Source organism: Camellia sinensis, chromosome 8, assembly GCF_055761805.1.
Source record: "Camellia sinensis isolate YWXY chromosome 8, ASM5576180v1, whole genome shotgun sequence".
In the NCBI taxonomy this organism is placed as follows: Eukaryota; Viridiplantae; Streptophyta; class Magnoliopsida; order Ericales; family Theaceae; genus Camellia; species Camellia sinensis.
The window spans coordinates 11,046,682-11,060,715 of record NC_138968.1 but is presented as its reverse complement, the minus strand read 5'-3'; the positions used below and the strand labels follow the sequence as shown (position 1 = coordinate 11,060,715).

Here is a 14,034-nt window from a genome sequence, read left to right as displayed (position 1 = left end):
AAAATAAAGATCAACATTTAGAAGATGAAATTATTACATTAAAACTTAATAAAAATTTAGATAATTTCAAAACCAATAATGTTTCTCCTAATGAATCTGAACATGAATCTGATGAACCTACTAACCCTGATAATCTTTTATTTGATAATTGATCACATTAATCTCAATCTCATAATCATGAAGATAATAGATTAAATCTCCTTAACAAAATCCATATTCAAAAATGGTATTCTAAAATTAAAATAGTTTTTAGTAATTTTGAATTAGATGTTATCGTTTTAATTGATACTGGTGCCGATCTTAATTGTATTCAAGAAGGGTTACTCCCTACTAAATATTATGAAAAATGTCGTGAAAAATGAACTTCTACTAATGGTAGTAAAATGCATATTAAATATAACATACCTAAAGTTCATATATGTCAAAATAATGTTTGCTTTAAAACTTCCTTTGTTTTGGTTAAAAATATGACTGATAAAGTTATCTTAGGAACGCCATTTATATTTTTACTATACCCATTTACCACCTCTAGTAAAGGAATAACTACTCATGTTTTAGGGCAACCTGTTACTTTTAAATTCTTATCTCCTCCTGAAATATTAGAATTAAATCAATTAAAAGATTGTTCTATTTCTCAAACGATTAATCGATTAACTCGTCATTTAAGATATCTTAAGGAAGAAATTAATTACAAAAGAATTGATCAACAATTAACTAATCCAGTTATTATTTCTCAAATTAATGAATTTAAATTAAAATTAGAAACTACCGTTTGTTCTACTTTACCTACTGCATTTTGGCATAGGAAAAAACATGTAGTCGCATTACCATATATTAAGAATTTTCATGAAAGTCAAATTCCTACTAAATCTAGACCTATTCAAATGAATCATGAATTACTTGAAATGTGTAAAAAAGAAATCAATGAACTATTAAAAAATCGAATAATTAGTCCAAGTAAATCACCTTGGTCATGTCCTGCCTTTTATGTAAATAAAAATGCTGAATTAGAACGAGGTGTCCCTCGCTTAGTCATCAATTATAAACCATTAAATAAACTTTTAGAATGGATTCGATATCTTATTCCTAATAAAAAAGATTTGATTAAAAGACTTAGTCAAGTTGTTATTTTTAGTAAATTTGATTTAAAAAGTGATTTTTGACAAATACAAATTCATCCTCAAGATAGATATAAAACTGTTTTTACTACACCTTTTGGTCATTATGAATGGAATGTCATGTCATTTGGGTTAAAAAATGCTCCTAGTGAATTTCAAAATATAATGAATGATATTTTCAATCCATTTAGTCATTTTTCCATAGTTTATATAGATGATATTCTTATTTTTTCAAAATCAATTAGTGAACACTGGAAACATCTTACTGCATTCTTTTATACCATTAAGAGTCATAGTCTAGTCATTTCTGCTCCTAAGATTAGATTGTTTCAAACCAAAGTCAGATTTTTAGGTTATGATATTCACCAGAATACTATTTTACCTATTAGTCATTCCATTGAATTTGCGTCTAAATTCCTTGATGAAATCTTAGATAAAACTCAGCTACAACGTTTTTTAGGATCGCTGAATTATATTGCTGAATTTTACAAAGACCTTAGGAAAACTTGTCAAACCCTGTTTGATCGGTTAAAAGACAATCCTCCTCCTTAGTCTTCTACTCATACTACTATTGTTAAACAGGTTAAACAATATGTCAAGTCTCTTCCTTGTCTTGGTATTCCTACTGAAAATTCATTCAAAATTATCCAAACTGATGCCTCTGATATCGGTTATGGCGGCATCCTTCTACAGCAAATTACTCCTCAGTCATCTGAACAAATTGTTCGTTATCATTCTGGTGTCTGGAATAAAGCACAAAAGAATTATAGTACTATTAAAAAAGAAATTTTATCTACTGTTTTATATATCAGTAAATTTCAAGATGATATTTTAAATCAAAAATTTTTACTTCGTGTTGATTGCAAATCTGCTAAATATGTTTTAGAAAAAGATGTTCAAAATCTTGCTAGTAAGCAAATTTTTGCCCGTTGGCAATCTATTTTAAGTATTTTCGATTTTACTATTGAATATATACCTGGTTGTCAAAATTCCTGTCACGACCCAAACCCGACCCTATGGGTTTAGCACCGTAACCGGCCAGTAATCCGAGATTACCGAAGGCCTGCAGAACAGTAAAATAATAAAACAGAGTACAGGGCCTGGCGGAAGCCAATACAGTAAATGAATAGTGTCCATTGAGCTGTGTCAGTCTGTATGCCAAAAAGATTTTTCATGCATTCACATATACAAACAGTACAGTCTATACAAAATTTACAGTCACAGTACAGGGACCTAATCCCTTGATAACAGTACGGTTAGCAGTTAACAGTCTATACAGTAATCCAAACAGTATGGAGACAGACGGGGGAAAAACAAGACACCCCAAAGCCATAACATGGCAACTTGGAACCTCTCAGTGAGGCACAAAGGCTGGCTTGACAAAACTGGAGTCTAACCCACGCTCCTAGCTCCGATCTGGCGGCTGAGCACCTACATATATATATAAACAGTGAGCTAAAACCCAGTGAATAACATAATGCGTAAAGGGGTTATGAATAAAATGTTCTTACAGTAATGAAATCAGTTCATTAAACAATACTTCAGTCTTTCAGTCAGAACAGTTATTCAGTCATATGTGGTACATCCATTAGCATAGCAGTAAACAGTAGGTCTTAAAGACCGAACAGTAATGATGGCCATCAATCAGTAAACAGTAGTGGTTCCACGAGGAAACCGACAGAGATCTCTGTAACAATAACAGTAAACAGTAGGTGCTAAGGATGCCACAATACAGTTTAGAAGATAGGACATACATTACATTCATTCAATAAACAATATCAGTTCAGTAAACAGTTCAGTTCAGTATTCAGAAGATAATCATTTGAACATATCTTTACACAATTGTTACTCACAGAGTTTGGGCTACAGTATGCTAGAGCGTGTCTCCCCAGTCGCCAACCCTACACAGTTCACAGGTTGAACACACACTAAGTTACACAGTTAGGAAAGATAACAACTTAATCCCTAATTTGCCTCGGTGTGTTCTACATCTATATCCTCAATGAGATGCCTTAGACTAGGTCTAAGAATGTCTAAAATGGGATGAGGATGCAAAGATGTGATCAGAAAACAGTCTCGGAATTTTCAGAAAAACAGAGTCCCGCTCGAGCGCATGTTTCCCCGCTCGAGCGGACATGCAACAGAGGTACACGCTCGAGCGTAAATTTTCCCGCTCGAGCGTACTGTAAAAGTACTGGATGGGTGAAATCTCCGCTCGACGCCCGCTCGAGCTTGAGACATGACTCCGCTCGAGCGCCCAATCCTCCGCTCGAGCGGACTGTAAAACAGTGCAGAGATACTGGATGCTTGAATTCCACGCTCGAGCGGCACTTCCCCCGCTCGAGCGGAAGTGCAGAATCTGGGAATTCCAGATTGCACCTCCAAGCTCAAACTCACATTCAAATACATCAAAACCAATCCTCTTGGGCCCATTTTCTGGAAAACATTTATAAACACATAGAATAACATGGTTCAAAGCTCAATTTGAGAAATCAAAGCCCAAGGGTGTTTAATTCAAACTCAATTTCAAACCATTTTTCAAGAACAAGATGAACATGCAAACATGCATGAATTCAAATCATTTTGAAGCTCCAACTTGATGCTCTAAGGAGCCAATCTTTTCAAAACATGGTGAAATCATGGACTTAAACATAATTATGAGCATGCATGTACCCTTTTGCCATGAAAACAACTCAAACATCTATATTACAAACACGCATGCATGAAATGAGCTTCAATTCACCATTAATGAACCAATTCATGACTTAGCTCTACAATTTAACATGGACCATGCAAGAATTAGTTCAAACACAAGAATGAGAAGGTGAGATTCATACCTAAGTTCCTTGGATGCAAGTCTAGGGGTTCAATTTAGCAATCCACACTTCAATTAGCAAGCAATACACCAAGCAATTCAAGCCAATTCAACAAAATGAACTCAATTCTCTCCTCTAGTCTCTCTCTAGTCGGCAAGGCAAGGAAGAAGGCTGAGGTAAACGTTTTTGGCTCAAGTGCAATGAACTCAAAAGTGTATAGGTAGTGGCCCACTCAAGGGCAAGGTTGTAATTAAGGCCAACTCTGTATTTTATCAATATTTAATCTAATTTAATCATACCTAATCAGTTTTCAAATAAATACACTATAAAATCACATTAATTACGGCGATCATAAAACACCAATCGGTTTCTAATTCGGCCGCCGATAAGGCCTTCAATGAGCAGTTTAAACACAAGTCATGAACAGATCAAACATACAGTCAACAGATAAAATGCAATTCAAACGTACATACTCAGTCAATTCAGTTCCAGTTTTCAGTCAGTCAGTTCCGTAGTTTATTCAGTTCAATTATCAGTCATAATCAGTCTCGGTTAACAGTAATTAGCGGTTAATCAGTCATTAGTCAGTAAGCAGCATGAGGGTTGTTACAATTCCATTCCTGATTTCCTTACCCGGGAATTTTTACAGGGGGGATAGGGATGGCCACTCCATTTATTGCTTACCATAAAACCCAAATTACCCATTACCATGATCTGATTCACCAAACTGCTTATCGCATTGCCCAGTTAAAATTAGCCAGAAAAACTACTAAACGTGCTCAATACATTCAGTACCACCAAATTCAAGCTCATCGCCATTTACTTGCTGATTATTACAACTGTTTGGATTTTCATCAAACTTATTGAGATCTCCTTAGTGGTTGCTAATTTTTATTGCTAACTTTTATTTCTTTTCAAACAGATGTCTCCCCCAAGGCCCCCTTCTAAAGCCTTGGTCCCAACTAGTCAACCTTTTATTCCTCCTTTGGAGTTAGTCACCCAATACCAGCCTATTGAAATGATTAACCGTTACCACGTTCTTAGTAATATTCCTCGACCTAGTTTCACATCTGCTTTGGCCACTGATCCTTTTGCCTCATCCAGCCAAGCAGTTACTCCATACCCTGCTAATCCTATTAAAACTGCTCGATCTGATTATGTTGGCTCAACAACTACTAATCTCTTTTTCAAAGAACCTAGTCACCCAAAGAGTCAATCTGTTAATGATCTGGTTAAAACTTATTTCCCTCCTGGATGGCATTTTGTTCCTCTCCATCCAGAGAAAACAATCACCTTCTATAAAGACATTCTGCTCAACCATCAGTCAATTGTGATTAAACCCATTTATGATCGTACTTACACTAGTAAAGTGGTTTACCATTCACTTTATATTCACAATTTTGTTTCCTTAGTTGAATGAGGTTCTCCTTATCAACTTCGAGATTTGCCTAATCACTCCCTTCAGTATAATTATTATGATTATATTAATGCCTGGTTCAAAGTCCTCCTATATCAAAATGAAACATTTAGTCACTTATGGTTTCTTCAATTTGATCAAAAGTTTAAGTCAGAATTACCTACTTGGTTTCTGAGATGGTGGACCCATTATGGTGCCATTCCAGACATCTTCCCATCAGTAATTTTGGATCAAGTCAATTACTTCTCCACTGTTTTCTCATTTACTCCACAGCAAAGAGAATTGCCTCAATTGCTTATTTTTATATCCAAATATAAAATCCCTTGGATATTCAAATAGCAATATGGTATTTCTGGTAAAGTGATTCGGCGGCTACATAAGGTTAAATGGTGGGATAACTTCAAGATTCAACGAATTGTTGAAATTGTTCAAACTGAGTTCCCTATTAACATTCATGCTCCTATACCTGCCATGGTTAAAGCTCAGTAGATCCCAACTGCTCCAGTCACTCAAGGAAGCCAACTTCCTCCAGTCAATCTTGGAAGCCCATCATCCAGTTCTTCCAAGCCCAAGTCATCCAAATCAAAGATTAAATCCAAGTCCGCAAAGCCCAGTTCTGACCAGCCCAAGTCAAAGGATAAATCCAAATCAAAGATTAAGCCCAAGTCCAAGTTATCCAAAGATGAGCTCCTCCAAATGGCTTGTCTACTCATGGCCCAAGCCAAGTCAGACTCGGATAACAGCAATTCAGAAGATGGTTCAAACAGTTCAACCTCTTCTGAAGGTTCAACTACTCAAAATCCATATGGACCCAAGTTCCAAGATGCTCAGGACCCATATGCTTAATTCAGTCATTGGATTCTATATAGCTATAATTATCAGCTTCAATCAATACTCATCTTTTGAGAAAAGCTGCTGGTATATATATCTATATTGATTCCCTCAGTCACATGCCTCCAAGCAATAAATAGTAAAAAAAGTCAACTTTACTATTCGCTATTCATCAAAAAGTCAACATTACTATTCATCATTCATCATGATTCATCCCACCGACAAATTCAACACAGTAAAAGTTTTAGTCATTCACCGAAAGCAGCAGACAACTCTCATGTGCTTCTGATACTCCTTTCAAGTCAAGACTATTCACTCACAAGACTCATAGTATTCACTTACAAGGCTAACAGTGGTCTCTTTTTATTATAAATGGGCCTCTTCAGTCAAGAATAAGGCAGAGTTAGAAAAAATTGAGAGCATTCCTTCCTCAAGAGAAAAACCTATCCCTGTAATTTTCTTTTCAAGTTCGTTTTCAAGTTATGTATTTTGAAGAATTGTTTATTTCACTCCATTAAACAATTGTAAGTTTTATTATTAATGTTTATTTAAACTGTTTTCTTTTAGTATTATATTTCAGTTTTAGTTTATCTTATTTTTAGTATTATTAGTGTTGTTTCATTCTTCATGTTCTTTATATTTCTGCTTCCGTCCCTTTTGGTATCAGAGCCAAGTTATGTTGAGATCTTTTGCTTACTGCTTTGCTACTTCTATTGAGTCAACTCTATTATTATTATTATTATTATTATTATTATTATTATTATTATTATTATTAAATTTACTTGAAATACAGATTGTCCCATATGGTTTTGAAAATTACAAATACCTCATTATCAATTTTTTTTTAAACAGAATTAATAGAAAAAATCAAATTTCTAACTACTCTTCAATATAACAATAAAATTATATTAATTTTTAATTGAAATATATTTTTAATATCATTAAAAGTATTTAATTGACTTGGTAATTTATTAATAAAATAGATTATTTGTTATACAATTAAAAACTTGAAGGGACAGAATGTAATTTTCAAAAATATATGGAGCAATTTGTATTTTAAATAAATTTTAAGGGGTATATATGTAATTTATCCAAATTAAAATTTTAAAACTCTCAAATAAAAAAAATTATGATAAATTACAAGTACATCTCCTGAGATTTACTTAAAATATGAATTATTCCTTGTGATTTGAAAAATTACAAATACCTCATCGTTAGAATTTTTTATTTAACAAAATTAACTAAAAAAATAAAATTTCTAACTATTCTCCTATACAATAATAAAATTATCTGAATTATTAATTGAAATAAAATTTTAATATCATTAAAAACTGTTAATTAACTTGATGATTTATTAATAAAAATACCTATTTGTTATGAAATTAAAAACTTTAAGAGGTATATAAAAAAATAATTGATAATTTAAGTAAATCTCAGGAGAAATGTTTGTCATTTATTCAAAAATTTAAAAAATTTTAATTAAAAAATCAACCACAAACCCACCCTATTAGCTATCTGTGTTCCCCACTGTCACAGTCCACAAAGACCAAATGGCCTTCCATTTAGAACCTATCACTCCAACGCCTCTTCCTGCACGATTACCCTCCCATGATTCCAAGCCCACTAGCCTCCCATTTCAAACAGTAAAACAAAAACAACTCATATCTCATTCTCAAACAACCAATTGCCAAACCCATCTCTCTTCTCTAGATGGCCCTGTAAATTCAACCACTTATGCTTCGATTCTCGAAGCTTGCAATCACCCTATTCTCGGAAAACAAGTTCACGCACATGCCCTCAAAATGGGTTTTCATGGGCATGAGTTTGTGGAAACAAAGTTGCTTCAAATGTATGGAAGATGTGGTTGTTTTCAAGATGCAACTCATTTGTTCGACGAAATGCCAATGAGAAACTTATATTCATGGGTGGCAATTCTCAATTTATATGTGGGTCATGGGTTTTTTGAGAAAGCTCTTCTGGTATTTCAAGAATTGTTGTTTGGGGATATTGGGTTGGAATTACAATTCTTTGTGTTTCCTGTGGTGTTGAAAATATGTATTGGTCTTGGTGGGGTGGGATTGGGTAGGCAATTACATGGGTTTTTGATAAAGAATGGGTTTGTTTGTAATATATATGTGGGGAATGCTCTGATAGATATGTATGGTAAATGTGGAAGTCTAGATGCTGCCAAGAAAGTTCTAGAAATGATGCCGGAGAAGGATTGTGTTTCATGGAATTCTTTAGCTACTGCTTGCGCTACCAATGGCATGGTTTACGAGGCATTGGAGGTTCTGGAAAAAATGTTGGATAAATCAACTTCAAATATTGTTTCTTGGAGTGCTGTTATTGGTGGATTCTCGAAAAATGGGTATGACGACGAAGCGATTGAGATGTTGTCTAAAATGCAAGCTGCGGGTTTTGAACCGAATGCTCAAACACTAGCAAGTGTTCTACCTGCTTGTGCAAGATTAGAAAAGCTAAGCTTGGGGAAGGAAATCCATGGCTATATCACAAGGCATGGATTTATGTCTAACCCTATTGTTGTCAACGGATTACTTGATGTTTATAGGAGGTGTGCTGATATAGGAAGTTCTTTCAAGATATTTTCAAAATTTTCAGTGAAAAATGGTGTCTCTTTCAATACAATGATTGTTGGGTACTGTGAGAATGGGGAAATTTCCAAGGCAGAGGAGTTGTTTAATCGAATGGAACTGGAAGGGATCAGGAAAGACATAATATCATGGAATTCAATGATTTCGGGTTATGTAGATAACTTAATGTTCAATGAGGCTTTGAGTTTGTATAAAGAATTGCTAATGACAGAAGGGATTCAAGCTGATTCTTTTACTTTAGGAAGTGTCCTAACCGCTTGTACTGAAATCGGTTCTTTAAGATTAGGGAAAGAGGTACATTCACATGCTATTGTTAGAGGCCTGCATTCGAATCCTTTTGTTGGTAGAGAGTTGATCGAGATGTACTGCAAATGTAAAGATGTAAAGGCTGCTCAGATGACTTTCAATGAAGTAACTGAAAAGGATATACCCACGTGGAATGCACTTATCTCAGGCTATGCCCGTTGCAATCAGATTGAAAGTATTCCAAATATTCTTGAAAATATGAAGGAAGACGGATTTGATCCGAACATATACACGTGGAATGGAATTATTTCAGGTCATGTCGAAAATGGCCACTATGAATCAGCAATGCGATTGTTCTCTGAAATGCAGACTTCAAATTTGAGACCCGACATTTATTCAGTTGGAATAATTTTACCTGCATGTTCAAGATTGACAACAATTGAACGAGGGAAGCAAGTTCACGCACATGCAATCAGAAGTGGGTTTGAATCAGATGTCCACATCGGAGCAGCCCTTGTGGATATGTATGCAAAATGTGGAAACATAAAACATGCATTGATGGCTTGTAATAGGATTGACAACCCTAATTTGATTAGCCAAAACGCCATGCTTTCTGCATATGCCATGTACGGACATGGAGTGGAAGGAATTGGTCTCTTCTGTAGAATGCTGCTAGACGGTTTCAAACCAGACAGCATAACTTTCTTGTTGGTTCTTTCTTCATGTGTTCATGCAGGATCGGTTGAGAGGGGACTTGAATTCTTCAACTTGATGGGCTATTATAACATGAATCCGACATTAAAACACTACACATGTATGGTAGACCTTCTTAGCCGTGCAGGACACCTTCAAGAAGCATACACCATTGTGAAGGAAATGCCTATGGACCCTGATAATGTGATTTGGGGTGCATTGCTCGGGGGTTGTGTGATTCACAGTAATGTTGGTTTAGGAAAAATTGCAGCGGAGAAGCTCATAAAATTGGAACCACAAAACACGGGGAATTATGTTATGTTGGCAAACTTATATGCTTCTGTAGGGAGATGGAGCGATGTAGCTAGAACGAGACAGTTGATTAAGGAGAAAGAAATGCAGAAGAATCCAGGATGTAGTTGGATTGAAGATAGAAATCAAATTCATGTTTTTGTTGCGTGTGACACATCTCATCAGAGAACAGAGGAGATTTATGCTACTCTAGATCATTTGACAGTTCATATAAGAACAGCAGTTAGAACAAGTATGTAAAAACTATTCATCATTATCATAAGATCTCTGTTATATTTGTACAAATTTACATGAGAAATACAATATTACTGGTCTAGATTTATGAAACATTCTTTCCTAAAGCCGGCTATATATCTTCGTGTATTGTTACCATTGAAGGTCTTTCCTTCCCATATTATCATTAAAGCAGTAAAAAAGATTCTTCATCTATATTTTTTATTGATGAATAAATAAGTCCCTAATATATCAACTTTAATACAAATTTTTTAATTTGACGAACTTAACTGGAATAAATTTGTCATTTATTGCCTTAACTCTAATAATCTGTTGTTCTTTACATTCCAATTTTTGTGGTGGATGCGGTGGCGATCGAAATAGGTGGTGGAGAGATGGTAGGTGGGGTAAGTGTATTAAGAAAAAATAAAAATTGTAAATTTGTGAAGTGAATGAACTTGAAATATGGTAGTATTTAGAATCGAAGTGTGTCTGTTTCCTTATAAATAATAAAGGGGAAATATCACATAAGTGGATTTTTGAGAAAATAATTACAAATCAGTAAAAAACTTTATCTGTTCAATTTTTTAACCTACCTATCCAAATTATTTAACCTATCTTTCTCAATATTTTTTAACATATTTGTTCAGTTTTTTTAGCCTATCTATCCATATTATTTTAACCTATCTTTCTCAATATTTTTAGGGAAATGATTTTTCCCCCGAAATCCCCCCCTCCCGAACAGCCCGAAAGAGAGAAAGAGAAGAGGGAATGGAGAGAGAGCCTCCGCCGTCGCCGATCGATGGCAGATCGACCAGCCGATCGTCGTAGCAGCTCCGATCTCGCAGCAGCAGCTCGTCGCAGCCCCGCCTTCGGCCGCCGTCGCCTCCGCCTCCAGCCCGATTTTGTTGGCCCCTTCCCCTCCAGTTCTTCTTCTTCTTCTCCTCCTCCTTCTTCCTCCTCTTTTCTCTGATTTTCTTCTTCTGAAAAAATAAATAAATAAATAAATAAAATAAATTTCAAAAACGACGTCGTTTTTTGAATTCGGATGGCTCAAATTCAAGCTACCAATCACTACTCATATTTTTAACATACCTGTCCAAATTATTTGAACTTAACTATATTAATCTGTCCAAACCAAATTATTTTAACATATGTGTTCGAATATTTTTAACTAATCTGTTCAAATTATTTTAACCTATATATGCCAATATTTTTGTACTTTTAATCTACTTGTCCAAATTATTTTAATATTTTTAATCTATCTATCCAAATTATTTTAATCTTTTTGTACTAATATTTTTTCGTATCAATCTTAGGATTTTTTTCCCCTATCTTTCCTAGTTTTTGTTGCTTATCCATCCAAATTGAATATATATGTCCTAGTATTTTTGCTTATTTGTCCAAATTATTTTAACTTATCTGTCTCATAATTTGGATAGATAGACATGTCAATTTGAACAGGTGGTACGTAATATTAATTTTGAATTTATCCCATCATTTTGACAGATAGACACGTCAATTTGAACAGATGGTACGTAGTATTAATTTTGAATTTGCCCCATAATTTGGACAAATATAAGAGTGCTGCTATTAGCACCTGCCAAAATTCTTTGGACCCCCCATTTTATAATTTTTTTTATTACAATTATACCCTAAAGTAAAATTACATTAAAAGACATTATGAAATGGAACACCCACCTATCAATAATAACTAATACTCTATAATATTAGACACTTACCCACACCCCCACCCTCACCTCTAACTCCAACTATACGTATTCCATGTTTGTAAACCCTAAACCTATTACTTTTTATAACCAATTAACATAAACCCTAAATCTATTATTTTTCATAATCATCTTAAATCCTGAATGTATCATCTTCATCACCATCATCAACGCTATTGAACTTGAAAGTTTTGCTTCAAGTATAACGTATACTTCATCACTTATTTCACGGTGTAGAGCAATGAAGGACGAGGACAACATTCTCGGTCGTTTGTCTGTCTTGTATTAACATTCTCGGTCGTTCTTATTTCGTTCGAGCTGTTCGGTACTAGTTTGCTGACTGTTACAATTATGTTCGGTAACACAATACTGAACATAATCCTTTCGTTCAATACATAAGTTCCGAACATTAATGCAGATAGTCAGTTATGTAATTTTCTTTGTTAAACTAACTTAGAATGAAAAAGAGTGAATTGGAACGTATTTAAGTTATGTATTTTAAATGGATTTAATTCATGTTATTTTAAGTTGTGAATTAGAATGGATTCAAGTTATACAGTGATTAACAAATTTTTTTCGGACATACAGTGCTGACGGGATCATTATTGTTCGACAAAACAGTTCTGAACAAAATACATTTTTTCGGCTACACAGTGGTGAACAAATTGGGTGGGTGTGCTTTTCATTGTGAAAATATGAAGATTAGTTTTCTATTCTGAAAATATTATGGAAATATTATAGAGATTAGTTTTCCATATATATACATTGTTTTCTATTCCTACAATTCACATCAATCTTCACTTTCTCATCTAAATTTCCCAATCAATGGCAAATTCCAAACAGACCCACGTCGTCGAAATCCTAATCGATGAAGAACACCAACCCCACAAGTAAATGCATTGTGTTTTTAGGAACCACTTTTTAGATGCGGTTAATGTTAGAGAGAGAAAAGAGAGAAAAAAAATAGGGTTTTGAAGGGGTTTTGAGAGAGAGAAAAAAAATAGAGAAAAGAGAGAGAAAAATCTTCACTTTCTCATATGAACAAAAGGGGTTTTGAGAGAGTGAGAGAAAAGAGTGAGAAGAGACATCACTGATGAGGAGAGAGAGAGAGAAGAGAGGGAATTGGAATGGGTTCAGGTGGGTGTGCATTTTATTGTGAATATGGGTAGATTTGGTAATAAGTGGGGTGTCCAAAAAAATATTATTAAAATTTAGGATTTAGGGTTGGGATCTAAAGAAATGGGGGTCCAAAAAATTTTGATAAGTGCTAATAGCAGCACTCCAAATATAAATGCGTGGGTCTATGGCTTTTTAATTTTGAATGATGAGTACGTGGTTGTCTTTTATGGACCCAAATGATGAGTATGTGGTTGTCTTTATGGACCCAAAACAAAAGCCGTGTGGATTTATGGCCTTTTAAGTCTATAAAATGGATTTATGGACTTAGACCCTTTATAATAAGAAAAATTATAAACTTTTTTCATGAGTATGTATTTTTTTCTTGACATCAACTAGGGTGTAATTACCCCAATAATAAATTGTTAATTGATTTAATAAAATAGTTCATTTGTTATGTGATTAAAAAATTAAAGGTATCATTTTCAAAATGGCATGAAGTAATTCTTATTTTGAGCAAACTTTATGGGATATATTTGTAATTTACCTAAAAATAAAACTTAAATCTTGTCTATCTATTGTTGGCCCGTGAGAGGCAGTTAACAAGCCGTCTATTATCCGTGCCAAAGAGCTCGTGTGGCCCAAGCTCATTAGGCAATTTGAACCTAAATTTTTGATTAAGGATGAGTAAGGAAATTGAAAAATCTGCAAACCAAATCGTTCTAGACCCATTCGATGGATTTGGTTTTATTTTTTTAATTCGTGGTTTGGTCCTAGTTTGAAAAATTAGAGAACCTATCTCCGTGGATTAGTTTCGAATTTATGTCCATGATTCTGGATTTGAATCGAACCAAACCATATAATCTAATCCATATATGTTTATTTGCTAGATATTATGTTTGTTTAAGTTAATGGTGGAGCAACGTGCAC

At 34.3% G+C, this 14,034-nt stretch overlaps 1 protein-coding gene across 1 annotated transcript; it reads left to right on the top strand.

The window, feature by feature from the left end:
* The first annotated feature begins 7,682 nt into the window (after nt 1-7,682).
* LOC114299067 (pentatricopeptide repeat-containing protein At5g27110-like) lies at nt 7,683-10,372 on the top strand. Its single transcript, XM_082882031.1, has one exon. The coding sequence runs from the start codon at nt 7,733-7,735 to the stop codon at nt 10,283-10,285; it is 2,553 nt and encodes an 850-aa protein (XP_082738157.1). The 5' UTR covers nt 7,683-7,732; the 3' UTR covers nt 10,286-10,372.
* The last annotated feature ends 3,662 nt before the right edge of the window (nt 10,373-14,034 follow it).

What these genes read in the sequence shown, in the direction of transcription:
- LOC114299067 (XM_082882031.1), top strand. Translation starts at nt 7,733, where the DNA reads ATGGCCTTCCATTTAGAACCTATCACTCCAACGCCTCTTCCTGCACGA.